Source organism: Manacus candei, unplaced genomic scaffold (assembly GCF_025592945.1).
Source record: "Manacus candei isolate 608988 ecotype Guabito, Panama unplaced genomic scaffold, ASM2559294v1 h1tg000016l, whole genome shotgun sequence".
Classification (NCBI taxonomy): domain Eukaryota; kingdom Metazoa; phylum Chordata; class Aves; order Passeriformes; family Pipridae; genus Manacus; species Manacus candei.
In genome coordinates this window covers 6,702,602-6,730,001 of record NW_026138064.1, presented here as the reverse complement: position 1 = coordinate 6,730,001, position 27,400 = coordinate 6,702,602, and the positions used below count along the sequence as shown (strand labels likewise).

At 39.8% G+C, this 27,400-nt stretch overlaps 1 protein-coding gene and 1 long non-coding RNA gene across 3 annotated transcripts in view; one reads left to right on the top strand and one right to left on the bottom strand.

Moving 5' to 3' along the window:
• The window catches only part of WDR36 (WD repeat domain 36), a 33,723-nt gene extending 14,083 nt beyond the window's left edge, over positions 1–19,640 (bottom strand). The window contains exons 1-16 of one of the 2 annotated variants that reach the window (XM_051782601.1): positions 19,339–19,640; positions 17,637–17,660; positions 14,730–14,830; positions 14,122–14,239; positions 13,115–13,247; positions 11,398–11,452; positions 10,503–10,635; positions 9,364–9,539; positions 8,678–8,798; positions 6,490–6,555; positions 5,478–5,561; positions 3,838–3,992; positions 2,931–3,045; positions 1,550–1,715; positions 1,165–1,273; positions 352–431 (exon numbers count right to left, since the gene is read on the bottom strand). In XM_051782601.1, the coding sequence (XP_051638561.1) occupies positions 352–431; positions 1,165–1,273; positions 1,550–1,715; positions 2,931–3,045; positions 3,838–3,992; positions 5,478–5,561; positions 6,490–6,555; positions 8,678–8,798; positions 9,364–9,539; positions 10,503–10,635; positions 11,398–11,452; positions 13,115–13,247; positions 14,122–14,239; positions 14,730–14,830; positions 17,637–17,660; positions 19,339–19,627 (1,925 nt within the window). In that variant the 5' untranslated portion in view covers positions 19,628–19,640. Of the gene's footprint in view, positions 1–351; positions 432–1,164; positions 1,274–1,549; positions 1,716–2,930; positions 3,046–3,837; positions 3,993–5,477; positions 5,562–6,489; positions 6,556–8,677; positions 8,799–9,363; positions 9,540–10,502; positions 10,636–11,397; positions 11,453–13,114; positions 13,248–14,121; positions 14,240–14,729; positions 14,831–17,632; positions 17,661–19,338 lie in introns of both variants that reach the window. The other variant, XM_051782602.1, reaches the window with a different exon arrangement.
• LOC127468967 (uncharacterized) lies at positions 19,605–22,170 on the top strand. The gene is made up of 3 exons (XR_007903741.1): positions 19,605–20,569; positions 20,829–20,918; positions 21,178–22,170. It is a non-coding gene; the product is annotated as an uncharacterized LOC127468967 (long non-coding RNA).
• The last annotated feature ends 5,230 nt before the right edge of the window (positions 22,171–27,400 follow it).

Here is a 27,400-nt window from a genome sequence, read left to right as displayed (position 1 = left end):
ATCCCATGAATACTTCAGCATATCACAATGCAGTTCAGCTTAAGCAACCTCTTGACCTTTAGATTATAGTGCTAGTTCCAGACAAAGAACAAATTAACACTCACTGACACTGTGAGTGTCCTCAACTCCAGGTGTCCTCAACAGATCTTAAAGATGCTGTTATTCTGCAGACCCAGAAAAAGGGTCTTGCATTGGACACAACTAAAATACTGAGAACTGAGTTGTTATGCCATGTGCAACTTTGAATATCACATAGCACAAGTTGGTGACAGATAATCAAGCCAGAAGGTTTTTTGCCATTTATCAGACATGAGATTATTAGTTCTGCTATATGTTTTTAAAGTGACTCACCATCCAGAGGGAAGGTCCCAAGTCTTAATGGTGCAGTCCATTGATGAAGTTATTAGCCAACGACCATCAGGACTGAAAGTCTAAAATAAAATAGTCAATTTAATGGCACAATGGACAAGCCAATCCCTACAAGAGGCACTGTCAAGATTAGACTGCTGCCTAAAACCACGATGAAATGGTCTGGTGATAAACTAAAACCGAAAACACACTGTTTTAAGTAAGAAAAGCTATTTTGAAACAGGTTTAAATATGTGACACAGGACAGATCTGACTTATAAAAGTCAGGACCAAAGTGCTTTGACTGTTAGTGATGAAAACCACTAAGCATAAAATTGAAAAAATGAAATAAATACTCATTTAGTAGCATTTAGAATTAAAAACTACTGTAATGAACTCTACAAAACACTATTACATAAGATGTAAATAAGGAATGGTCATTGTGTAGTGTCATCTCAGATCTGTTTACACCTGACTCATCTCTTCTATGTACACAGCTGAGACTACTGTACAATTTTGCTTCTCAATGTGTTTTTCATTACTCCTAATGCTTTATTTTGTTTGACCCAAAAGCAGCTTCTAGCAAAATTAGAGTAAAATCCCAAAGTACATTAAAAAGAGATGGCCATTCCAACACTATACATTTTAACTTGAAAACTAACATGGCCAAAACTGCTGTAGAGTTGAACTACAACTCCACAATTCACAGCTGAATATAATACTCAGTGACTTAATACCTACAGAGAAATTAATTATCTTTAAAATTAATTACGTATCTGTCTATGTCACCTTTACAGAAAATGAGTTAACAATTACCATGTCATTAATCCGTCCATGGTGTCCTGAGAATGTCCTGACAAACTTCCTGGTTTCTATATCCAAAACACTAATACTGAAGTCCTCAAAGGCAATTCCCAGAATACCACTGCCAAGAAACATTAACACATATGATAGTGAATACTCGAGAGACAAAAAATATCCTAACATTGCTCCAGGTATCTTTTATCCTAAAATAATTTCGGATATCAGTATTATACTCCTTCAGTCTAATAAAATATCTTGTAATAATTTTATTTTGTGTCTGGTAGTCAGTTATATTTCAAAGCATCAAATATATAAACTTAATTAGAATGCTGGTTGCCATTTCAGACAAATACGTCCAGCAAAACAACATGCACATGGAATAGCTTCAGTTTCTTACCTATCTCTGTGAAGCAGAATTGCACTTGGAGAAGAAGAAAGTTCAGTGGAGTAAACTAGCTCTTTAGTTTTGAATTTCCAAAATTTAATTAATCCTTCACTACCAGCTGTGATTACCAGCTGGTTTAATCCATCCACTGCTACCCCTCTAATGGCCCCTTCATGTGCTGCAAATCAAGAGAAAAGAAAGTACTATTTCAGAATTTAAACTTAGCATAGAAATCAACTGAATGCCAAAAACCATTCTGTATGTCTTTGCCTAACTACACTAAATGAGCAGTAAGCAAGTGACAAACAATTCTAAAGCCACCTGACAAGACTGCTCCAATATCATATTTTTTTTTAACCTGTACAGAAACCAAACTGCTTTCAAGTAAACACGTGGAATACAAGTAAAAATTTGTGAGCAGCTGAAGCTGAATATTAGCTCATATTTCTGTTTTCAGTTTTGGGAAGTTTTTTGTGAGTGTGAGATTTGAGAGACTTTTTGAATCACTTAGGGAATGCCTTCAGGAGGCCAGACCACTCCAGAAAAAATTTCCAGCTTTGGTTCCAGCACAAAGTCTGGAAGTTTTCCTAGGCTACTTTACAGTGCAGTGTAAAGACAATACATAGCTCCTCTGGGTTTGGATCAATTTTATTTCTTTATCTATGCCTAAAGCTACTGGCCAGTAAATAAAATTAGAAAAGTCATCCTGTTATCAACCAATTATTTTATTAGGAGATCACTTCATGTTTCCTATGCTTTTAAAAATCCAGTAATGTTTAGAGGTTCTTTCCTTGTTTCTACAACAAAACATTCAGATCTTGAGCACCAAAAAACATGCATGAGGATACATGACATGAAATATATATATATGCAACCATTAAAAGGAAACGACAGAACACTGTCACATTATGTCATAATTTTGAAGCTGGGTAATTAAAAATAATACCATATGAAAAGAAATAGACTTGTTTAGGATTTTAATTTCCAACTCACGTAAAATATTCTTTAATTTTTAAGCAGGGAGCACAAAACAGATGGGAAAATTTATCTCAGAGACAGAACCTTGTAACAAGAAGCCAAGAAATGTGCTTACCTCAAAAAGAGCAGAGGCCAGAGGATTTCATTTTGGTGCTAACCATCTTGGAACTGACAATTTTGTGTTAATTAAAACCAAGGATATGCTAACATCAGACCTGTTAAAACTAGCAAGGATCCTGTCCTTCAAATGAGGTTTCTGACTGCAGTGCATCATAGGACAGTGTATGGTAATCAGAGACGCTGAAAAGATTCCCAAATTCAACTCAGAACCTATGTTAAATATGCTAGATGACAGAACAACAGGTTACTGCTGTTCTTTTCAGAGCCAGTATTTTAAAAGTCTAGCAATCCTTACCTTTTTCTTTGCCATAACGCCCTCTGTGAATGCCAGACTGCATGTTATACACATCCACCTGTCCAGTTGACATCCCGATTACAGTAAAGTTACCACATGAGGTAATATCAACTGCCTTTCAAGGGAATAAAAAACAAACAACAAAACAAAGAACCTGTGAAAAAAAATTCTCTGAGTGTATATCAATTAGCAAAGTTGTTAGATGATACGTAGCATATGAAATATGTAGGAATACAAAATACTAATATATTTTTATTAGACTTCTTCAAGGAAACCTGCACAGAACCAACAACTTACATCTCAAAAAAGTAGAGGGAGGAGCTCTTAAAATAAGCAAATAGTCAACATGTAATGAAAAGGTCACTGCTTGGTGATGAAAGTTTAGTGACATCCATCAGAAGCCATATGTAATAATATCAACAGTGTAACCCAAAAAATCAAGACGTCCACAAATTCAATCCCTAAGATAAAGTGTAAGCATGGTGACTGCATGCCTCTTTGAATGTCCATACTGCCTGTGGCACCCTAAAATAAGGCAAGTTCACACAGAGTTTAAATAGCAAGAAACAAAGAAACAATGGTCTAGCTGTCTTTGGAAAAATACAGTCCAAAGCAATTCAGTAGCCAAAAGAAAACCAGGTACTTAAAATTAACTTTATTTTATCTACCACTTAACTACTACACACAAGGTCAGAAAAACAATTTATCACAAGATATCGGAGTTGCTCAATGCCTAGCACATGAAGTGTGCCACAGTAACTACTCGTCTACGAAGCAGGTAAAGCTCAGTAAACATTTGTATTGCCTTCATTGTGGGTTCAACACAATGTCACCGTGTCCAACTCAAGTTGTAAAGCATTTTACATACAATGTAATGCTGAAGAAACATTATAAGAAATAAACTTACTGTTGCATATATATCAATAGGTTTGTACTTGCTAAATTCTTCAGGCCTCAGTTTATGAGCTCCCATAGAAGTTTTCTGATAGTTCCAGGTTGTGCAGGTTATATACCCTTGATGGCAGGCAATAATACCATCCCAGTCACTCTGATGTGCCACTTCTGCAAATGCAACATATAGTCCTTTTACAAACAGTAATTCTAAAGTCAAACAAGCTTTTCTGATATCTTAGGAAAGAGTATTTTGAAATAACTTTAGACAGAACAGTTCATATTTATTGTTCTTGTTGCACAGTTGAAAGGCTGCCATAGAGAAAAAAACACCTGGCAAAATGTTGTGCATGTGGTAGTGCAAATAAATGCTAACAGAACCACAAGCATTTTTTTGGATGTCTTATGTCTTTGTATGTTTTAGCCTATGCAGTTTGAAAAGCGTATTCCAATGCAAGTGGCTTAAATTGCTCCATCTGTACACATTTCCAGCTGAGTCTGTTAGCTGTTTCTTCAGCTGTTGAAGCAGCAGAAGCCACTATATAACAAATTAAAGCTGGGATTAAGAGCTAAATCTGCTCCACACAGCAAAACACTTTTTTTGCATTTCCAGGAAAATTTGTTTCTCCAAAGCTCAGTATCCAAACTTTGTAGTCAAATATTATATATAAAAGTCTAAATAATGAGCAAGTTTGCCTTTTTTCCATAATATATACATTAAAAAAAATTGAGAGTTTGAAACTGGATATTTCTTGAACTTTAAAGACTAAAAGGAGATACACACAGGTTCATTTTACCAAAGACAAGACAGCAAAAAGGAAACAACTCCATAACGTATTTAAATAAATGGGGGGTTTATGTCTCCAAATGCAGGAAGGTATAATATTAATTTAAAAATAATTAATTCAAAATTAATTGTATTTAAATATAAATTTTAAAAATACATAGAGATATTTGCAACTAGTATGTACAGATAGTCTGTATCACTGAAGTATAAATGTCTGTATCACTACAAATGTGAATGCCATATGTGTCAAATGGCTACACGAAACTGTAAATCCAGATCTTTCAACATAGGAAACAATAAACCATCCTCAGAAGAGAAAATATTTATACTTAAGACAAAACAGACTTCAAGAGGAGGTCATTAATTTAAAGAAGCACATTTTGATGAAGCAAAGATAATTGTTATCCTGCTTCAAAAAAGTTAGGCTCTTTATCTGCATACTGAATTACAAATGAACAGATTACTTGAACTTTGACATCGAAAAGTCACTGAAATGAAAGAGCTGAGGAATCAAAATCAGACATTGTTCCTAAGATTTCCTCAGCTGAAAAAGATCTTCATCCCCCCTATAATTGTTGGTTCTCCAGCTGGAATAATATATACACCAAAAGATTCTGGCAGGAGATTTTCAAGCCAAAGAGCAAGACAAACGTTCAAAAGAAAATGCTTTTTTTGAAATATTGGAAAACTTTACAAAATAAAATATAATTTTAACCTGTCAACAACTCATGAAAGGCCACAGATGCTCAATAATCTCATCTTCTTATGAGCTTTCAAAACAGTAGTGTCTTGAGGGTTAAAAGACAAAACAAATATATGATGATACTGTATTAACATTTACTCTGTAATGTATGTGAAAGACCACTTACCCGAAGCAAAGGCTGTAATTGGTGGAAGTGCCATCGTGTCAAGCTTAAGACCTTTCTTTTTTGATTTCTTTTTGTTAATTGAACCTTAAAAACAGAAAATAAGTGTCTCAGTCTCATGATGACAAATGAGAATAATGGTTTAAAAAGGACTGTTAACAAAACATAACATTCCTATTAACAGAAAAATCTGGCTTATATAAACACAGCAGTGCTGTTCCCTAGGGTTTGAAGAGGTAAGAATAGTAACAGAGTTCCTGTCAACATTCACGTGATACTGAACAAATCACCAGCCTTTTACACAGATGTACTACTCAGCCTATTTATTCCAGGATCTTGTGCTGAAGTCTTGAGGCAGAAGTTCCCCCATTACAGCTAAAAATATGGTCATACAGACATGATTATACAAAGCAATATGTAACACCCAGCCCCTTCAATAACCAAAGAGTTGGGAATTTCAAATTTATACCCAAAGGATATACATACAAACCCAATTAATCTGCATATGTCTTTTCAAACAGATCTAAATACATATACAACCATATAGATAAACACTTAAAACTAAGAATTATTTTAGTCTTTCTGATCCTTGCTCTCCAAACTATATCATGGCACTGTGTGCAAGATGTGTTTTAAGTTAAACTCTACATTAGATCAAAGGAACTCAAGATATGAAATATCAATTTAGTCAACTGAATAGAAGGGGAATATGGTAAAAAGTTGTAATTACACATACTTAAATGTCAGCTAATGCCTTATACATTTTAAATACAAAAGTCGTGCCCAACATTTCCCATGGTGAAGGAGCATATAGTGCCAGGCTATGGAAATTACTTTTTTTAAGTACAAACAAATCTGAAAGTACACTTTGCAGGAAGGACTGAGTTCACAGAACAACTGAGGTGACTAATTTTTATACAACAGTTAAAGGGAAAATAAAGCCTGCTTAACATTTACATAAACACTTTTCAGAGCTTTTTTTCACCAATACTTGTACTTTGACTGAAATACTCACCACGTCCTAAACTTTTATTGAACCTGTCATGCACTGTTGAAAAGGACTGCAATGTTCCATCTTGACCTGACAAAAAATTAGCAGAGTAGAGAAGGGCAAAAATCAACTTATGCATAATCTATTTGAGAAATGAAAATAAAAGGATAAGTAATAAGCAACTTCAAACAGTATCATAAAGTATTTACTAAAAATTCTGGTCCAAGAAAAAATACAGATACACTATAAGCAGCATAACTAATGAAGCCTAGTTTTCTATGGCCTACATTCCATTCCTACAGTTTTGCCCCACACACGATCAGAATGACACCTCTTTATGGACATCTTTTCCATGTTAATTCCTCTGTCCCTGCTCCTTTCTCTACCACAATATCTTGCTGGACCCAGCTTTCAACAATTAGAACATTAAATAAAGTGTTGCATCCTTCAAATACCTCCATAATACTTCCAAAGCTTTCTCATGACGTCATATACTCCCTTCAATAGCTACAACATTCCTTCCTTTATTTTTCTAACCAATACATGCTGTGACTGATTAAGAACTACACACAGGTTACTCAGCAAGCTAACCCAAAGGAAAATGGTAAAAGCTGGGTTGTCCATCTTTCCTGTAACCAGGACACTAATGGGACTCTCCTACTCTACCCAGTGACCAATGTTCACAGAACTGATAGGAAGTTAATATAGAGATAGAAAGCTCAAATTTGAAACTAGCAAACAGGTCCACTTGGTGGGGGAGATATGGACAAGGCAGAACCAAAACCCAACAGAAAACAAAACTCCACAACACACGCAAAATTAAAGGCACTGAGATGATTCCTAAAAATCACAAGAGTCACAAAACACTTTTACTACCCCAAATAAGTAAAGAAAGAAATTTAGTCAAAGTGAACTTAAAGAATCTGAAAGACAATTGAACAATTATACTATTCTAGCAACCTTTCCTTGCCGCTGTGATGGAGACGTAAGTCAGGATCTGTGTATTTGGAACTGGGAGAAAGGTTAAGCATAAGGTAAATCTGTGACAACAGTGAAATTTTACAAAGTTAATTTGTAGAGATGCCTGTTCTAAGGAAACCACTAGCACCTGAAAGACACCTCACAGCATTGCTACCTCATTTCTGCTGCATAAAGTTTTACCACTGTTTCAGAAAGGAATGTAGAGAGTATCTTTATGATGTATCTTTACACTGCAGATACATCAGATCTCAGAGCTTGAGATCCTTTTCATTTTAGTGGTTGCCTCTGTGTCCTCTCCATATGTTTTGCAGTAAACTGCAAAAGCAAATGTGAAGATTGGTTAAGCAAGATTTAATTGATACTGTGGTTTATCTTGTGTGAGCTGAATTACTGTCAAGGAACTTGTTACTTGAATCCAAGTTAATAGTTGGATGGCCAGTAAGAGATTTCAGTATGTAGTTTTAGCACCACCTATTGCTGTGCCATACTGGATGTAACATTTCATCAAAACATAGTGTAACATTGTCAAATGTTGCCCACGTAAACAATTCACTGCTTAACAGTAAGTAAAGACTAGGTGAAGAGTCTCTACCATTCCATTACTTAAGTGCACTGGAGTACAAAACAGTCTGATCTAGCACATCATTTCCTAAGGGGTCCTTTAAGAGATTTTTAAATATGCTAGTTTCTAAGGAAGGGCAGTCACATGCATTTTTACATTTCTAGATTAATACCATGGTAAGAAGCAGCCTTGAAAATATATAATACAGACACAACTGAGCCATAATAAATTACAAAGACAGTATAAGCAACAAAGCTTGCTCAAACTAGTGGGAAAAGCAGTGTGGCTCCTCTCAGTTACTAAATGCATTATGCTGTTTATTTTTTTCCTGTCACAACCAGATTTCCCTAGCTGTTACAGGTTTTCATTTTGACCAGCTGATAGTTTCTCAGGAGATAATGGATCAATTTTTATTTATCAAATACATAAATACAGATAATAAAAGCAGCTCCGATGTTATTCTGCTTCGAACTTTTCAGCTTAAGTGAAACAGTTTGCTACAGTAATAATGACACTGTCTACATTAACTACTTACTATGTTTCATAAATACATATACACAACACATGAAATATAATCTAGTTTATTAATAAAACAAAGACACTTAGCTGTGTGCATTTTCTTTATCACAGCAAGAAATCAGGCTGATAAACAAAAATGAGAACTCATACCTGCACTAAGAATTTGCTCTCCATTTTGCCCATGGTATCTGATTTTTGTTGGTGGTGCACTGTGTCCCATTCGGCTTCTCAATACACGACCTGTACCACCAGGTCCATCAAAAATCCACACCTGCATCCCAAAATAAGCAGAGAAACAAGGTTGATAAACATTGCCCTGTCAGTAAGTGCACCTCTAGTCAGTGGAACAGGTTTAGCTGGGAGCTGGTGCAGCAAACTTCACATGCTGGCTTTCATCCTTCACCCTAAAACTCTTGAAGTTTCTGTCACAGAAACTAATTGTTTCCTGATGTTCATTCCACCCCTCCACCAAAGGCTGACGGCACCAGAAGACATGCAGCACAAGGGAGTTTTATCAAGAGCAATTGCTTGTGATCCAAAACGTTATAAAAATGGATCAAGATTTAAGATAGTGTACCAGGATATAAAGTATGGTTCTGGAAAAGTGGATCTTAAGCTTTGTTCTTTAATGCTACCACGAAGCAGTAAATGAAGTAATGGCACCATGGTAGCAAATCTTTAAACTACAGTCCAGCTGAGGAACCAGCAACTTGAGTTTTGCTGTATTTGTTTCATTTGAGAACTGCTACTTCAAATCCAAACTAAACATTTACACTTTGCAGGTCTCCCAGAGAAGAAAAAGGTAACAGCAGACAGCAGCAGCTCTTGTAACTCACCCGTAGAGCATTATCAGCACCATTAGTAATAAGAAGTGGTTCTCCAGGGACAAACGACATGCCAGCTATTGCTGTGGAATGGGCATCTTGCATCTGACACATCAGCTTCTTGTCTTCTAGATCCCACAAAGCAATGTGTCCAACCGGGCTGCCAGCTGCCATTACTGGGTGTCCATCTGCTCAAAAAAAAGTAAAAAAAGGTTTGTTTGTTGACATTCAGCACATCTTTATTGACTTCTCACGTCTTTAAACTGATGCAGAACTGATGAAGAAAAAGCTAAAATCACAAGAAAAAAAATCTCAAGTTGATGCTATAAATATGTTTTAACCATAACACTCCAGTATTTCAATCAGAAAAGAAACAAAGCTCACTGATAATAAAACCAGGATTTTTTTCATATCAGATAACAACAAAATATCTAAATCCAGCAGTAAGTGCTAGAAGTTTTGCTTGAAAGCACAAGAGATATTGACACATTCTACTTCTCAAAATTCTTTTCACAGTTTTCTCCAGTACCACTCATCCTCAACAGGGTCTACATCAATCTATATCCTGATAAGATTTGCGACTTTCTCTTTTTGAATGAGAGACTAGATTCAGTATCAACAGCTCGTTGGAAGGATCAACATCAAAATAACTACCTTTAGTAATTAGTACATACTTGTTAGACAAGAAAAAGCTGTGAAAATAAACAGTGTTCCCCAGTTACATCCATTCAGTAGTCACACAACCATTAACACTCTAACTTTATTTGGGGGGCAAGACACTGCTGAGAAGTAGGTTTGGACAGTAAACTAAGGTGTACTGGTTACTCTGCACTAACTCTGATAACTGTACTGTACTAGCTCTTGGCACACTGTAAACAAACTTTTCTTTCCAAAAATGCTGTATGTCACACTTCCTGTGCGCTGAGTCAGAATACAACAAAATGCTACAAAATAGCACTATAAGTCATGATGAAAATGCATGATCTCCCTTACTTATTGGTAACTTCTCTATATTACCTTCAGCCTTTGAAAACTAGAACTCTCAGCACAAATTTTGATTCTGAAATGTTTTATCAAAAAATATTTTCCTGTGTCCCACTTAGTTTTAGTGATTTTATACATATTTTCACTAAAAAAACGCTAAGACTTACCTGTACGAAAAGATACTGCTGTGATGGGACCCCAGTCTTGTTGAAATTTCATCAGAGTTTCATCAAACTTAATATTATGTACAATGATATGACCAGATACAAGACCAACTGCAACAACATCCACTGCTGGTGCCTGCAAGAAAAATTGAACAGCAACTAAAATGAAAAAGCTTGCAGCTACACTGGTAATGACAATACATTCAAGACAATGTATCTAAGTCTGGTACAAAGAGTAAAGAAAAAAAATAAGGCATCTTGCATAAGATTTTCTATCTATATCACTGTAACGCAAAACTGAAGATCTGACCAAAAAAACCAAAAGAGATGCAAGATTTTGTGCTTAGTCTCTATTGGTTTCCAGAAGCTTTGAATCCTTTGAAAAACACATCACTTTAGTGCCCAGTAGCTCTGGTTATTATTCATTATATACCCTGCCACACACCTCCATGTGTACAAGTTTTATCCTGGACAACTGCTGACCTTTTTCAAAGCTGTCATCAATGCTACCAATAAGTTTAAATTAATTTTTATATCTAAAAAAAAAAATAGCAAATACAATTACAAAATCTCTTCTTGAATCAGCAAAATCTACCTTTTATCAACCTCCAAAGCAAAATAAGTTTAGCAAAAAACTACCAGTGTAATGTAAACTGTTTCTATGAATTTATATAATTTAGTGAAGACTATAGATGTGATAAACACAAAACAACTAAGATCCTATAAATGCAACATAACTAGGACTAGAGGAAGAGCAGGTAACAAACCTTCACTAAAGAGAAGGTTATTACAATACCTTGAGAGAATACAAGCCATCTTTACTGCTGTAATTTTTAACAATTATATTTTACCAGCTGACCAGTTATGCACAAAAATAAAAGGCAACAAAAGTACTAACTTGTGCAAGAGTTGTGACCGCGAAGCCCCATCCTGGAAATGAGTATAAGAGTTTGCTGGAAAACAAACACACATAATCCATAAATCAATTAACCCTTGGGGATCTTCCATGACAAAATGGTTGCTTTATATGCACTTACATGGAAAAATAATCAGCTTTCTCTTTTTATAAATCGGATAAAAGAAAAAAACCACCTGTGACGCTAATAAATAGGGTTAAGAATAAAACTTATGGTTCATTTTTATTGAAAAATTTAGTGTCATGCATTAATCCCACAACAATGACATAATTATACGCGATGAACAGGGAGGAAGACCCTTCTATGCCAGTTGTTCCCCATGCATTTCTGTCACAATCACACCTCTGCAGAATTCTCAACATCAACATAAAAAGCCAGTCTTGATTCAACTTCTAATAGAATCAAATCTTTCATGTGCAGAGTAACTTCCCTAAATTAAGACACCAGTATGTATTACAAGCACACAACATCTTGTTCCTTTCAGACATGGTAACAGCCAAAATATGAAGCAGGACCGCTCAAAGACAAGGCAGTCATGTAGCACTTTTGAAGGGAGAAATTGTGAAGATGTTATTTAAGGACATGATTAAAATCTATTCTATCACCACAGGCATAGGTTGACATTCTTAAAAGACTGCTACCAGTCATGTTACCACCTCTCACTTTCCTTTCTTGCCAGATACAATCAAACTTTCCCCTCAATTCTTTAATTTTTTTTTGGTCTAGCTTTTCCATTCCTATCTACAAAACAATCTATGGAGGGAACAAACAGGCAAAAACATATCGTGCTTAACCCAGCAATACTGCTAAAAGAGCAGTAACATGCCATAAGTTTTTACACAATTAACAGAGAAATTAAGCCATCTAAGGTAGACTTTTTGTCATCTAGGATGTACTGCATCTCAAGATGTTGTGACAGGCATTGAATAGATGTAAAAATACTATGAGTAGAGACATTTACTTTTCTGTATTTTTAGGTTATTCCTGTTTCCTGATTTATATAGCACATAAGGCATCTCTAAAACATTAGAATATGAAACAAAAAGAAATAACAGTGATACAATTTAAAGTATGCAGTGGTTATGAAAATAAAACACTGAATTAAGCAAGCTGACAACATCTATTTGCAGTGTGTACATCAACATGCAGGGAAACTCACTGTACTTGTAACTTTCATGAGTTAGAAAAGCGCGTGATCTTGGTAGACAGGAAATACTGACAATATGAATGACGATCTACTCAGACATGCTCAGAGACAATGGCATATCTACACATCTCTTATTTGAGTGTAAGGCTCAAAATGCTAGTAATTACGTCCACAATACCTGTCAACACTTCCTTGTATCCACAACGACCAAAAAATTAAGCTAGAAGGGAGGCAGAAGGCCTGAACATGCTTTTTACTATTATTTTAATTGCTTTCATGGGAAAGCTATGTGATTTCAAGAAATTTGAAAAAAAAAAAGTCCTGAACAACCTCTGACATTTTGCAAGGAGAGTAAACAACATGCAACCTGGAAGGTGTCAGCATTCAGGAGGCAGCAGCATTCTCTGTTCCTGGAGAAAGACTAACTGAAAACTTTTGCCAATACTTGGTAAAAGATTCCATGTTCAAAACCTATAATACTTAAAAGTATTATTTGTAGCATATCAAGCTACTCGGGGCATGAAGTGTAGCCAAGTTATTAAGCATCTTACTTGGATCTTATATTCCACAGCTGCAAGCTTCCTTGTTCACTCCCAAGGAGAATTTTATTCAAATAGGTGCTGGGATGCAGAAGTGCAGAAACTACAAAAGTGGCTTTATCAAAATCCACTTGAAGATACTCTTCTGCAAAAAAAAAGTAAGAAACAGTGTTAGTGTGGCTACCCCTACAAATCTGCATGCTTGTCATCCCTTTGCAAATGTAAAAGCAGAGCTGATGTTTACTTTACAAATCCTGCAACTGGTGTTTCTTACATTAAAGGATTAGCTAATGTGTAACAGGACAGTCTCAGCTTTACATTCTAACATCTGTTGGCTCCAAGGTACATGTTTTCCCTATAAGCCTACCTACTACAGCAATACTGGCAGAACGGTAGCGATTTTTATCTTTCTGAGGGATTCCTGCTCCTGCCTGAGCAAAACACCTCATCTGATTAGCATGCCTTTTGTTTGTCCTAGCAACTTCAAATTCTAAAGCCTGTTTACAGACACTTTTGAGGCCCAAGATCCAGGGAATAACACTGGTCACACCAATGGCAATGCTTTCTAAAGGAAAAAGTTTGGGGCACTGAAGCACAATTTCATAAAGCGCTTGACAATGGCACGAGAAGATGTTGATGCAATCAGAAGATTATTCATTAGAATTTAGTCTTACCCAGTCTGGTAAATACCAAGGAATTACACAATTTCAGAGATAGAGTTAAAGCTGCTGTATCACAGTCTTTACCAGAAAATGGAAAACTAAAATGTAATTTCCATATAACCATTATCTCTTTACACCTATATGGAACCCTACTGGGTCTCTGCATGTGATGCAGAATCCATTCATGAAATATTATTGCAGGATTATTGCAGACTAACAAGTAGCACTACCATTTAGGAATTTTCTTTTTTAAGGATGAACTATTTCTGAATATGTGCATTTAACAAAACTCCTTTTTAAACTAATGAATGTTTAACAATCTTAACCTAAAAAGTAGTAAAAAAAAAAGTCTCTCACCTTCTGACTGTATATTCCAAACAATAAGAACATTATCAAGATCCACAGAGATGATGTGATCACCAAAAGGTTGTAGAAGGTGTATCCTTGCCTTGTGACCTTCATAGGTATGAACCACCTATAAATTCAAAATAGAAATGCTTTTAATATAAGCTGTTAGGGCAGGATATCATGTTAATATAATACCTGAGGACAGCTAACAGACTAAAAGCAACTAAGTTTAAATAAAACACATGGAAAGGCCACACAACCTGAAGTAGAAGATAGATAACTATATATGACATTTAAAACTGCTGGCAAAAATATTCTACCTAAATATTTTTCATTATTTAATTTCAGTTCACTTATATGAATTAACAACTTATTTTTTTATCTTTAACTAACTATTTAACTATTATAATTAATACATAAAACGCAGGTCAGCCACTACAGAATTTGCATTTACATCCTTGTTTTAAGCTTTTTATTCTTTATTCTACAGTTTGTTTCCCTAAAATTGAAGGTACTAAACATCTACAGAAATAAACATCTGTAGAAAACTAACTGTCTTGATACCCCAAACACTACACAGCTGTCTTGTACTAAGCAATAAGTAAACTAATAAAAACCTCTTTGTTCCTGGCAAAAGCGTGGAGAATATTGTCATATGAAGCAAATATCAGCATGCGATCTGCTGCCAAACATGTAATGTCTTGTGGCAAAGCATTACCTGTTAATCAAACAAAAGAAAAGATAAACAAATCTCAGGTTCATAATGAAAGAGAAAGCCTCACAGCATATTTCTCTGGCACGTGACTCACCAAGAAAGCTCTCCTGTTGAATATTACATTGAATTTTAGAGAAATGTACACATTTCAGATGAATGCAAATATTACAATATTACAATAAAACGCTACAATAAAAAGGTGACAACATCATAAATAACGTCAAATTGGTAGATCACAAGGTGGTTCTTTTGAAAAACACTTAACAGTAAAACTACTGAACGTTCACTGTAAGTGAAGGTAAGTGTTACCTTTGTGAAGGCTGGAAACACAGATGCAAAATCAACATCTCAGCATTAGCAATACTTATTAGTTTAATAATAACTCCTGCATCTGTTTCCTGATCACAGGTAAAGAAACTGGGAATTCACTGCCCTAAGAATACATCTCACTCACCACCTCATGGCTGGTTCAGAAGGAGTACCTACTATTGGGATCTGCTACTTTACTAGCTCAAAAGGGAAATGAGTCAAAGTTCCAGATCACACTGAGAAACTGCTGGTGTGGTCTCAAATGGTAGAAAACTGAAAAATATACTGTAGGAAAAAAATACTCTCAACCCAGTGAAACATAAAAATGCAAGTTACAGCACTTAACAACTGTACAAAGAAACATCAGATTAAAAATAAGTGTGTGAGTACACCTATGATAAAAAACTTGCATGATCACATACCAGCCTTCCCCACAATGTTGCTTTGTACTATGAATTATTATCAGACACAAAGAAACCAGTACCTTTGCTGTACTGCAGCACAGTTTCAAAAGGATAAAACTAAGGACTAAGAAAATAAAAAAGCTTGCACTTAAGGTTTAATTTGTTCGAACATATTACACACCTTCCCACAGCACCTCTGAAGTGACTTAGGCTTACAGCCAGGTTATAGGTACTCCACATGAGCTGTATGAAGTCTGTTTAGGTTAAGACAGTTTTAGGTAGAGTCCAGTTAAAAAGTTCAGAGCACCAACCACATAACATCAACCAACCAACACCACCACACAGAGAGAGGCACAGCATTAATTTTTTCAATCACAATACTGTACGTAAACATTTCAATTTCTCAAAAAGCTTAGATGACTACTTCTGTAAGAAGATGTAGCTCACTGAACAGAACATGCAATGCTTTTATGATTTTGAAAGCTAAACACAGAAGTTACATTAATGTGTTTACAGCTGTTAACTCTGCACAGCTGGTCTTCTAAATCTAGTCCTGGTTGTGTGGCATTCATTCTCTCATTTACAGGTGCTCTTTTAATGAAAAATATTTTATTTATGAGGTCTCTGTAAAAACCTGATGGTAAACAGAAACCCCTAGTTTTCAAGACAGCATGCACCCCTCTGAATTATCTAAAGATCAGTTGAAAAGGACCTTTGGAAATTAATCAGTTCAGCATCCCACCAGCTCCCCCCAAAGCTAGACTATCACCAGTACTAGGGTGGGTTAACTGCCCAGCTGAGTCTTGAACATTTCTGGGGAAGGAGTTCTGCTCAAGCTCTACACCATATTACAGTTACCTCTTAGGGCCATTTTTCCTAAGCACCACTGTGACCCTCTCAAGCTGCAACCTGTGTTTGCTGCCTCTTTTTACTTTGTCTACCATCACCACCACAAATTCAGCCCTGCCATCTAATTACCTGTAAGGTCACCCTATATCTGTCCTTTCTTAAGACTAAACAGATCCAGTTACTTCAAGGTCTCTTTTCATACTACATCCTGTTGGACCTGACACTCTCCAGCTCCTCAGCATCCCTCCTGCAGGAGAAAGGGGAGTGGTGGAAGGAGGAGAACCACACTGACTGGGTACTGCAGTCCAGGAACAGCCTCACCAGCATGAAGTACAGGAGAATAACAGCCTCCCCTTATCAACTGGCTGCGTTCCTAATGTACCCTGATACACAGCTTGCCCTATTCCCAGCTACTGTGTTGTTGGTCCACATTCAATTAGGCACCAGCACAACCCCAGCTCCTTTTCAGTAGGATTCCATGCAGCCAGTCATTTCTCAGCTTGTTCTGTCCCAGGTGTAGGATTCTGCACTTGCACTTGCTGAGCTTGGCGAGGTTCTAGTTGGCCCAGGCTCAGTGTTTTGTATCAGCTCCCTGGAGTGAAACTCTACCATTCTGGGTGTCAGCTACTCCTTCTAATACAGCATCATCTGCAAACTTATCCTAATGCTGCCTCATCACCAAGGCTGCTGGTGATGGTGCAGAAGAAGATGGGCCCTGCTGCTGACATCCAGAGTGCTTTGTTCCCAATAGCCAAGGGAATATCAGGCCATCAATTCATATCCTTTGTATCCAGCAGCACAACCAATTCTTAACGTTCCTGAAGACTTCTATTCTCATCCACGCATACCTTTCTCATGTAATTATTTTATATAACTCCTATAAGTCTTCTAATAACCACAAAAACAACAATCAAAATAAGGGATCTGAAATTAATTCAATAAATTAATACTTGACTTTTATTCACTGCTCAATTATTAAGGCCTAGGGGTATTCTTGGAAGACCAAGATGATAAGAACAGAAGGTTCACAAAGTATGTCTCTAAGAGAACTAAGTTACAATTTCAACAGCAGTCTTATTTCCAAATTGATATCTTATATTTCTGAGACTCCTCTCAACATATTTGATTGTAAATATTAGTACATGCAATTTATTTTTTGCTTCTGAGTTGAGAATCATGTGCAGATGTCAAACATGTCAAAAAACCCACAAATGATAGGAATGAACAATCTGTGCATACTTACTCACAGAAACAATACCAAGCTTCTTCACCTGTAATGAAAATGTTAAAAAGGCATTTTTAGTGACTGCTTGTAATGAATTTGCTATAAACAGAAATTAAAAATTCTAGGAATGATACCACATTAGATTAATTTGCATACCTCACAAAACAGAAAAACTATTCATCTTAGTTTACAACAGCACCTACTAGAAAACGTGCAGACAGCAGGTCAAAAGGAATGGGAAAATACATTTGCAAAAAGAAAGCCACTCAGTAAAATTAAGTTGTGCTCCTGATGTATTCTACCCCAATGCATAGGAAACTAAAAACATGTTAAAACACCTTGCAGAGCTTGGGCAACTTAATTTCCACATCACCTCTGTTTTGAGTTAATTTTAACTGCAAGCACACTGTATTCTAATTTTATATCTGCTCACACAGAATTTGCTTTAGTTGCAAGCATCTTTTCCCACTGATGATCATTACTCTTTCAGTTGAAAGTCTGTGAAAAGAATGGCAGAAGTGAACACTAAAAGGCAGCACAACGGTGGAGGAAGATCCATGCTGTCTGCACTCTACTGTTCACTATAATCACTCGATTCATTTCCTTTCTGTTTAGTTACTGTTTCTATACACTGATTATGCTTTGACTGTGCCCAGGGAGGCCATGAAGTTTCCTTCTCTGGACACGTTCAAAACCCACCTGGACGTGTTCCTGTGTCACCTGCTCCAGGTGACCCTGCCCTGGCAGGGTGGTGAGACTAGATGATGTCCAGAGGTCCCTTCTAACTCTAACTCTGCCCTAACCCTGTGACTCTGCACTGCAAGAAATGAGCCTATATCACAGGTTTTCATCTGGCAGAACTCAATTTTGCTCATCTGCTTCCATACAGGAGTTTTAATAGGATCTAACTGCCTGCCTCCCAACCCTTCAAAAAATAAGTGTGCAGCCACTAACCCAAAACTATCCCTGCTGCAGGCAAGCTTTGGTTTCTTCTGTAACAAGGAAAAGCCTCAGCATCTGGGTGCTCCTTTGGAAAGATTGATAGTATTTACAACATAGAAACTACAGATAGCCAAGCCAAGTGATTTAAAGAAACAATGAGGAGAAGAACTGAGGCAGCCAGTTGCAACACTCAGTTACCGCATTACCATTTCACAAGGTGGCCATTTGGAATTTTGGGGGCTCCAAACACAGAGAAGAGACCTAGAGACCCCCGACGACCTTATAAAGACATGTATATATGCTAATAAGTGTTGGGAATGCCATGAATATATAACAGGAATGCAAGGAATGAAAAATAAATAATCATGCAATGCAGACATACAAGCTGCAGTGAAAAATACCTCGGTGTGCATTCTGACGAAACGATTCCCAGGGCACCCGTCGCGCTGTGACCATGTAGCGCGTCGTAATAAACAATGCCTGATTTCTAAAACTCACAAATTTGAATCTTAGAAGTTTCCTTTTAAGTGCCGCTTTTAGGCAACCGAATGCGCTAAGCTGTAGCGGCCAACGCTGCCTCACATGGCTGAACAAGCCCATTCCCGGCCTGTTTAGTCAGCAGCCTCCATCCCTCCCTCCGGGCCGTGGTACCCGGGTGCCGCAGCCCTGCACACGCTCCCGCATCATTATGGTGAGGTCGGGGAGAGGAGGAAGGCGAGGAAGAAGCAGGTCGCCCCGCACGGCTCCGGGGAAGCGGCGAGGGGGGGCCGGGATGTACTCACGTTGTAGGTGTGGACGCTGCGCCCGACGGCGGTGGCCACGTAGAACTCGCGGTGCCGGCCGTGGTAGCGGAGAACGTGAGGGACGTGCCCGCTGAAGCGGCCGAGCACTCGGAACCCGGAGAACAGCCCCACGCCCTCCCGCGACATGGCACCGCACGTGTCCGTGCCCGCTCTGTGTCCGCATCCGCCTCCCGCCCATCCTCCCGCAGGAAGCGCCCGCCCCCCTTTCCGCCGGCCCGCCCCGCCCCCCCGTGCGCCGCCGAAAGCAGCCCCCGCACCGCGACCGCATCCTCGGACCCGCGACCGCATCCTAGGACACGCCACCTCGCAGCCGCGCTGGGACACGCAGAGGACCGTCACCCGCGCACTGCGCTACATACATTCCCCGCAGCCACCACTGCGCGTCCTTTCTTTTTATTCTTCGGGGTTTTTAATGCCCTTTTATTATTCGGGGGGGGGGGGGTTTAACCCCCTTTTATTTTTCAGGTTTTTTAATCCCCTTTTATTCTTCACTTTGTTATCCCCTTTCTCCTCACAAAGCATAGGGTCTGGCTGCAGGTGACACCGAGGCAGCGGAGCGCTGGGGTGAGCTGAGCTCCCGACGGTGCGTACGTCCCGGCGGGGCTGCGGGGTGCCCGCTCCAGCAGCCGCTGCGCTTCCCGAGGTGTTCTGGGTTTTTGTTGGGGTTTTTGGGGTTTTTGTGTGTGTGTGGTTTTAAATAAATTATGCATGTTAAAAAACCAAACAAACCCAAACTACCCCGGAAGATGACTCCGTTGCAACAATAAAAGAGTCAATACGGCGGACAAAAACAGTGAAGTTTCCCCCAAGACCACCTATCCCAAGTTGTTGTAGCTTCTCCACACCGCCATCAGCTCCCGGGCCTTGCTCCTGTCGCACGGGGCTGGGCTCCATGCACCCCGCCACCGCACCGCCCCGTCGGCGTTCCCTGCGCTGCTCCCGGACCTCCTCGCGCTGGGGTGGCCCCGCCGCGCTGTCCCTGCACCCTCCCCTGCCAGGCAGTAGCCGGGGCAGCGGCGCCGTAGGATGGACAGGATGTCTCGCCACAACTCCGGCCGCTTCCCGCATCCCCGAGCCCGCTCCAAGAGGCACTCCAGCAGCCGACCCGCTCGCTCCGCCCGCCGGGAATCCTGCAGAAAGACGGCTGGTCACGACTCCGGCCCTCAACTCCCTTTCCCTCAAGCGCTTCCGCATGCATCCTTAAAAAGAGGTTACCTATCCACCCTTTCTCTCCCCTCACTCCTCATCCTTGCCCTCTTCTCCCTGCTTTTCCTTCTTTTTCTACCTTCCTCTCTCCTGGCCTTTTTCCCCCCTCTTCCCCCTTTTTCCTCTTTCTCCCTTTCCCTCCTCTCTTTCCACCCTTTCCCCCTTTCTTACCCTCTCCTTCCCACCCTTTTCTTTGGTTTTTTTTTGTTTGTTTGTGGTTTAGGGTTTTTGTTTGATTGTTTGTTTGTTTGTTTTATGGAAAGGGAAAGCCACCTAGCCACCGGGGAGTGCTTGCACCTGGGCGAACCTCGGACTGCTGCATGCCCGTCGGCTGGGAGGGTGCATCCTCACAGGTATGAAAATCGAGTTGTAGCTCCTGGAGGGAAACAACAGGGTGGATGCTCGTTAAAGACACGGCCCCTTGCTGCCAGCCCTCTTGATCACCCCACTATAGACATCCCTACTGCCCTCCGCACCATCCCGTCGGGGCCTCGGGGTGCTTTGGCGGCTGCGAGAGTCGGGCAGCGGCGGTGCGGGGCAGCTGGTGCTGGGCTGGCTGGGTGGCTCCGGGCTGTGGTGCCCGAAACAGCGGCGGGGCTTACTCGTCCCCAGAAACACCACCCGGTCTTTTCGCGAAGGAAAGATGTGTGTGAACCATCCTCGTAGCTTCTAAAACCACTGATCACCTTTGCAACCATGACACCATCTTCAGCGTCGGTGGAGCATTCATTATACAAGCGACTTTCAGTCCTACGAGTCTGCAAGGCGCTGGAAAGCTTCGGGTAGCGCTTTCCCAGCGGCCGCCCGGGCTCGTGCTCTCCATCCCTGACAGTCCCAGCTTCAGTGAAGCGCATTTTAGGAAGGTCGCGGGAGGACAGTTGGGCGTAACCTCAAGGTCCTGTTTCACAGGCACCGATTTACTAAACTAGCCAACTCCCGGCTTGCTAAAGGAGATTTTCAGAAAGTAGCTGCCGGTGGTCAAGAATAAAAACGTGGAGGCAGTGCCGTCCCGACCGTTTCCCTCCGATGCCACTAGAGAAATCACCAACCTCTTGTGTAAAGGTCTTGTCTGGATCCAAAATGTTTAGTAGATCCTCTTGTATCTCCTCGTGGTTACAAAGGCTGAAATTGTAAGTGGATCCCCGTGGAAAGAAGGCGATTTGAATAAAGATGATCAAGCCACAAAGAACTGCGTAAGAAAAAGCCAAAGGTTAATTCGCTACGTGACCCAACAAGGCTCGGAAGACAGATCTGAAGAGAGAGATGCCCGTGCTTCGGAAGCACTAGAGAAACTGTTTGGTTACCCTTGTGATTATCCATGGTGTCTTTACACGTTGTTTTTCTCCTCCCAGGCGTCAGATCGTTGCTGGCTTCATATATGTACCTGTACGCCTACGGAAATAAAGGTTTCCAGTTCCATAACCGGGCTCATTTGAATGTCTCATGCACCTCTTTCCAGAACTGTAAATAATTACTCAGTCTTGAGATTGTGTCACTTATTTGAAAAGAAAACTGGGATAACGAATAATAATCAAAGACAGTATCTAAACCCAAACCCAAACAAAAGCAAACACAAAAGCTCTGCAATAGACAATCGTGCATCAAACAAATGGGAGTAACACTCATAACTACGTGGAGTGCACCTGCAGCGTGGACCGTTGCAATAACACACGATTTTCTCTCAAAGACGAGAAAAAATGCTTCGGGGCACCTTGCAGAGGGACTGCCCGGGGGTAGGCGCCCCTACTTCCCACATGGAGGTTGCAGGAGTATCTCTAGTGGATCGTTTTAACACGGTAGCGTGGGAGCGGGAGGAGGGTAGTGGTTATTTCCCCACGCCGTCTACAGTTGTTGTGGGGGTTTTTTTCTCTCGAAGGTGAACGTTTTACCTTGCAAGCCACTCTCCCGGGGAGCCTCTTGGCTTGTGCAGGCTGCGGGGAGTGCAGGCGAGGAGCGCTTGCTCGGGCTTGGGGACTGCGTTAGCTGACTGGGTAGCTGGCTGCCTCGGGCACTGGGGATCGGCATGCCAGGGACATCGGAGGAGAGGCTGCCTCAGGCACTGTGGATCGGGGTGTCGGAGACATCGGGGAACAGGTTGGTCCTGGCATTGGGCATGAGAGGGACGCCGGGGGACAGTCTGCCAGGGGCACTGCCAACTAGGATGCCTGGGATGCCGGGCTGAAAGGACCATGACCCTGCTGGCTCCCTCTCCTCGGAGCCCCTTCTCCGAGGTTGGCCGGCCCCGACTCTTCTGCCACGGTCTGCACCAGCTATTCTCTGGTCCCGCAGAAGTGTTTCACGAGAAGTGCCCCGGGAGCCTCTGCGGAAGCCCCGTCCGGGGACGTGCTTGTTTTCGGGGAATGCTCCTCCGGCATGAATCATGAGGGAAACCCTGGAAGGCTGCCGCGGCCACAGCGGGACAACACGCGCGTCTGACCCGCTGAGCTGGGGACGAGCCAAGGCGCGTCAGTCATCAGTGCGTACCTGTCCGCTTGAGCGAGTTCCCTCCCCGCTCTCCTCCTGGATTTATCCCTGCTCTCTGCCTTTATTTCTTCCCGTCCTGCATCTCGCAGCCCAGCCGGGAGCTGCCTGCCGCTGCTCCCGAGCTCCGAGCGGGACGGCAGGAGGGACCGCAGAGCATTTCGATCTCTGTTTCAGAGCGTGGCGGCAGCCCTGTGACTCTCTTAATGTGTTCGTGTGTCTGGTCTTGTGTGTGTGAGATCAAGCCAAAATCGATGTTTCAAAATCGATGCCATAAGAGCTGTTGCACTAACGCCGATGCGGCTGCACAGCAGGTGCATGGAGCTGCAGCAGAGCTCAGATGGGGCTTCAGAGCACTTGAGGAATCCTATCAGGTTACTTACCTTCATCGCTCTTATAGTGTTCCCAAACAAATCCCTGCTTCCTAAAGAATGTATTTTTCTCATATTCCAGAAGGGGGTTTCTTAACTTGCAGAGTCATGTGACTTCATCTTTCTCCAGAGCTTTCTGTCTGAAGTTGCTAATAACGGATTCATAAAAGTTAGTAAGCTGATAAAAATGGGAGTGTTCTAAATAGCTTTGTGTTTCTCCTCTTACAGCTTCATAATCAATGGTACACCCAACCTAAAGAGTTGGTGAGTTTTATTGTACACCTGAAAACCAGCATTATAACCAATGAAAAGCCTGTTCATGCCAGGAATATATTTAATACTGATCTAAGGACCAGGAACATGTAATTTTTTACCTTTCATTGTTCATTTCTCTTTACTGAATGGGATACATACCCCTGTGAATAGTCAAATAAAGGTGTTTATTTGTCCTTACTAAACACAACATAGTAATCCCATGTAGGTAAAAGCTACAACTTTGTTTTAATGCAAATAACACTGGATTGAAATTCTTTTCCATTACTATTAATATGCACATGCTTTTATTTTTGAAGCTATATCTCTGAAGTTAGTAGTAGAAAAAGGTTAGAAAAGACACTGGCAATATAATCAAATTCACAAATGAAAAAAATGTGTTTTCAAAGGAAGCAAATTTGTATGTGACTATAAAAGACAATTTGGCATTCAAAACATGCTTATAAGTAAATTCAAGTCGAAGTTTATTCAGAAAAAAAGGAATTAACTTACTTTTTCTTTAATCCCTTTTGTTGTATGGTAAAGTTCCATAAAAATAGTATCTGTCAACAACTTTGCTACTCTCTAATTTGCATTCAACAGTGACCTCAGAAATGACAAATTATGACAAATATGTGTTCAAATTTGCTTTCTATTTTAACTTCTTTGGAGATAAAGGTTCAATTATCGATATATGAGCCAGAGAGGCAGGGGTGAAAGAGGAATTTAGAAAAATCAGTTCATTTGTATAACTATAGCAAGTCAAAACTTTTAACTTTTACTCACTCCAGCCGTAAGAATGTTGCACTCATACTTCTGACAGCAGCTTTTGACCTGAGCAGTTGGCCAAATTCAAGGGACTTGTAAGTGGTTTCCATTAAGACAAATAAGTTGTAACAAGAGGCATTTCTTTTGATGGGCCTTATACTTACAGTACACCTACTTTGTTCCTTAATTCCTGTTTCCTGATTGCACTAAACATCTCATATTTGTGATGGTACTTGAGCATCTGGAAGATGGGATTAAGAAATAGCTTTTGCTATTTTGCTGCAGGTTGAGATGGTATCTGTGTGGGAGGGACTGCTGCCAGCCCTCACCAGGAAAAGAAGCATTCAAAGCCAACACAGAGTTTTTGACTTCGGTAGACACTTCCAAATATGTATATGTATATATATGTCTGTGTGTGTGTGTTTGTTTTTTGTAAACATGAGCAACATATTCTTTCCTAAAGTATTGCACTGCTGCAGAAATGCCATTGTATCCAGGATGCTTAACATATTATACTTAGGACATGTAGGATTTGGGAATTACTTAAATTATGAAATTATGTACTTGGAAAGGAGAGGTGGGGAGAGAGACTACAATGATGATCCTACAGATAACCTTCACACCTAGACCATGGGAGTAAAAAGTTCAATGGCCTTACACTTTTTCCTAAGTTTTTGTTAAAAGAATTCTTTTTCAGAACATGATGCAAATTTTTTTTCTTTGAAATATCATAATTTCCAACATAATGGAAATTCCAAGTGTTGGCCACAATGTTTTTTCCACATTCCTGTATAGTGCTCGGACCCTGCTCTTCCTGGGCACAGGCACACAAGACTGTTCCTATGCATATGTTTAGGAGCTTACCTTCTTGAACACAAGCAGCAGCTGAATGCTGATGATGACCTCCACATGCCACTTTGAAAAGGTGTGTATATCCCTGTCAGGAACACCTGAGGGTGGCTGATGGCTGGCAATGAACAATACAGCTCTGAGAGGATCTAGAAGGTGTTGCCTTTGGTACACCTCAGCTTCCACCAGAGATCAAAAGAGATGTCAACAAAACACAGACACGTATCCACATTATTGGGAAAAAAACTAACCATTTTTATCTGATATAGCCATGGTATATATGGTATTTATTTGGGTAGCTGTCATCTAGACCATTAGCACATCTGCAGGATTTAGGCATGTAAGTCCTGACATGAATACATAATAGCTCTCTTGGAAGCCTCCCATTACCGGTGGCACACAGAAAGCCCTAGGTTTGAACACCAAGTTATCTAAGTCCCACAACATCAACAGCTGGCGCATACTTTCTTTCAAAATGTTCATAAAAATCCTAAAGTTTTTCTCAGTACTATTTGTTTCCAACACTAACTTCCCGTCTCTTGAGGAAAGTTAACACCCATCAGGAAGGGAAGATTCAGCATTGGGAGCCAGACTGGTGGTCACTGTGCTTTGGCAGGGTCCACAAACTTAGCTGAGATCTTTTCCAATCAGGCTGACTAATCATGACAGAGGGGATATGTTATTCTCCATGCAGGTCAGTTGTTAGAAGGCATAAAATACACATTACCAGGAGCACTCACAGTGATTCATTGCCAGAAGAAGACTGCGAAGACTCATAACACTTGCAGTTAATATTACGGCCCTTAAGAGATTGCAGTCTGTAGGTTAAACATATTTGTCTGACCCCTTGCCATTCTCTGTTCTCTTGCCATCTTCAGTTTATCTGTCCAGATATCTTCTACCACCACATCTCCAATGTCAGCCTCTGAGTCTTTTACTCTTCTGTTCTTATCTAGTCCTGATAATTTTCCAAGTCCACTCTTAAATGCTTATTTTTAAGCATTTTACCTTTCATGTGTAGAGAAGAGCCTGCAGGCTGTCAAACTCCTCCCTTACTTTCTCCCACTCCTGATTTTTTGAAATCCCATGAGAAGTTATTAAAAATGTATCCTAAGACACCAGTTGCATCTATTCTGGTTCACAAATGCTAAAATATCAGAACTGTAATCATATAATGATTCTGGGGATTCTTAGATCATCTGAGTTAAGGCTGTTCAGATATTTTAGTCTTCTGTGATCATGCCTTATTAATATGTTTAAGTATCTTTAAAGCATAGCTTAGATTTCCCAAGTTAATGAATTACAATGATATTATAACAGTGCTGCCATCTTTTTTTAATCCCTTTTTTTCTGTAGTACTTCGGTGTAACTCCACTATTCTTCTCTCTAAAATTTGGTATACTTACACTGAAACTTATCTTTGATCAAATCCAGTATACCTATAAAATCTGAACAAATGGAAGCCATCATTTCAAACATAGAATGAAAACTCTCAGCATACTGCTGAAGTATAATGAACATTACATTAGAATTGGATATCCATTGACTGTCATTACAACTGGATATGCCATATAAGAAACACTTTTTAAACCATCAAAACAAGGTTAGGAAGCTCAATACAACAATTTTTCCTAGCTTTGAAGCCACCACATTTAGCTAGGTGGATCAAAGATTTTCAAGCTAGCAAAGGTAAGGAAAAATCAGTTTCCTACATTTGAAATATTTCACCAAATATATGGGGTTTGTCTCATCCAATAATTATTTCAGTAGGAATCCAATTGAACTATTGATGTGGTTTGTCAAGGGAGAAACCCTGAGGCACTTATTCAGCAAGGTGAATTAAAGACTCTGAAGTCTTGACAAAGCCAAACTCGGTGTTATTGAGAGCACTGAGACTGAAAGGACATCATTACCTTGATCAGTCACAGGATCTATAACTTCTAGAAGCAGCGGAGGAATGGCCTATATACAACTGGAAATGTTGATTGCTAAATAACATTTCATTTTTCTGATACAAAATATTTAAAACTCAACAGTAGCCTGTTCCTTCTCCTATATTTGCTCTTCTATACAATTTGTTGCTTACTTTAACTTTGAACAATGATGATTTTATA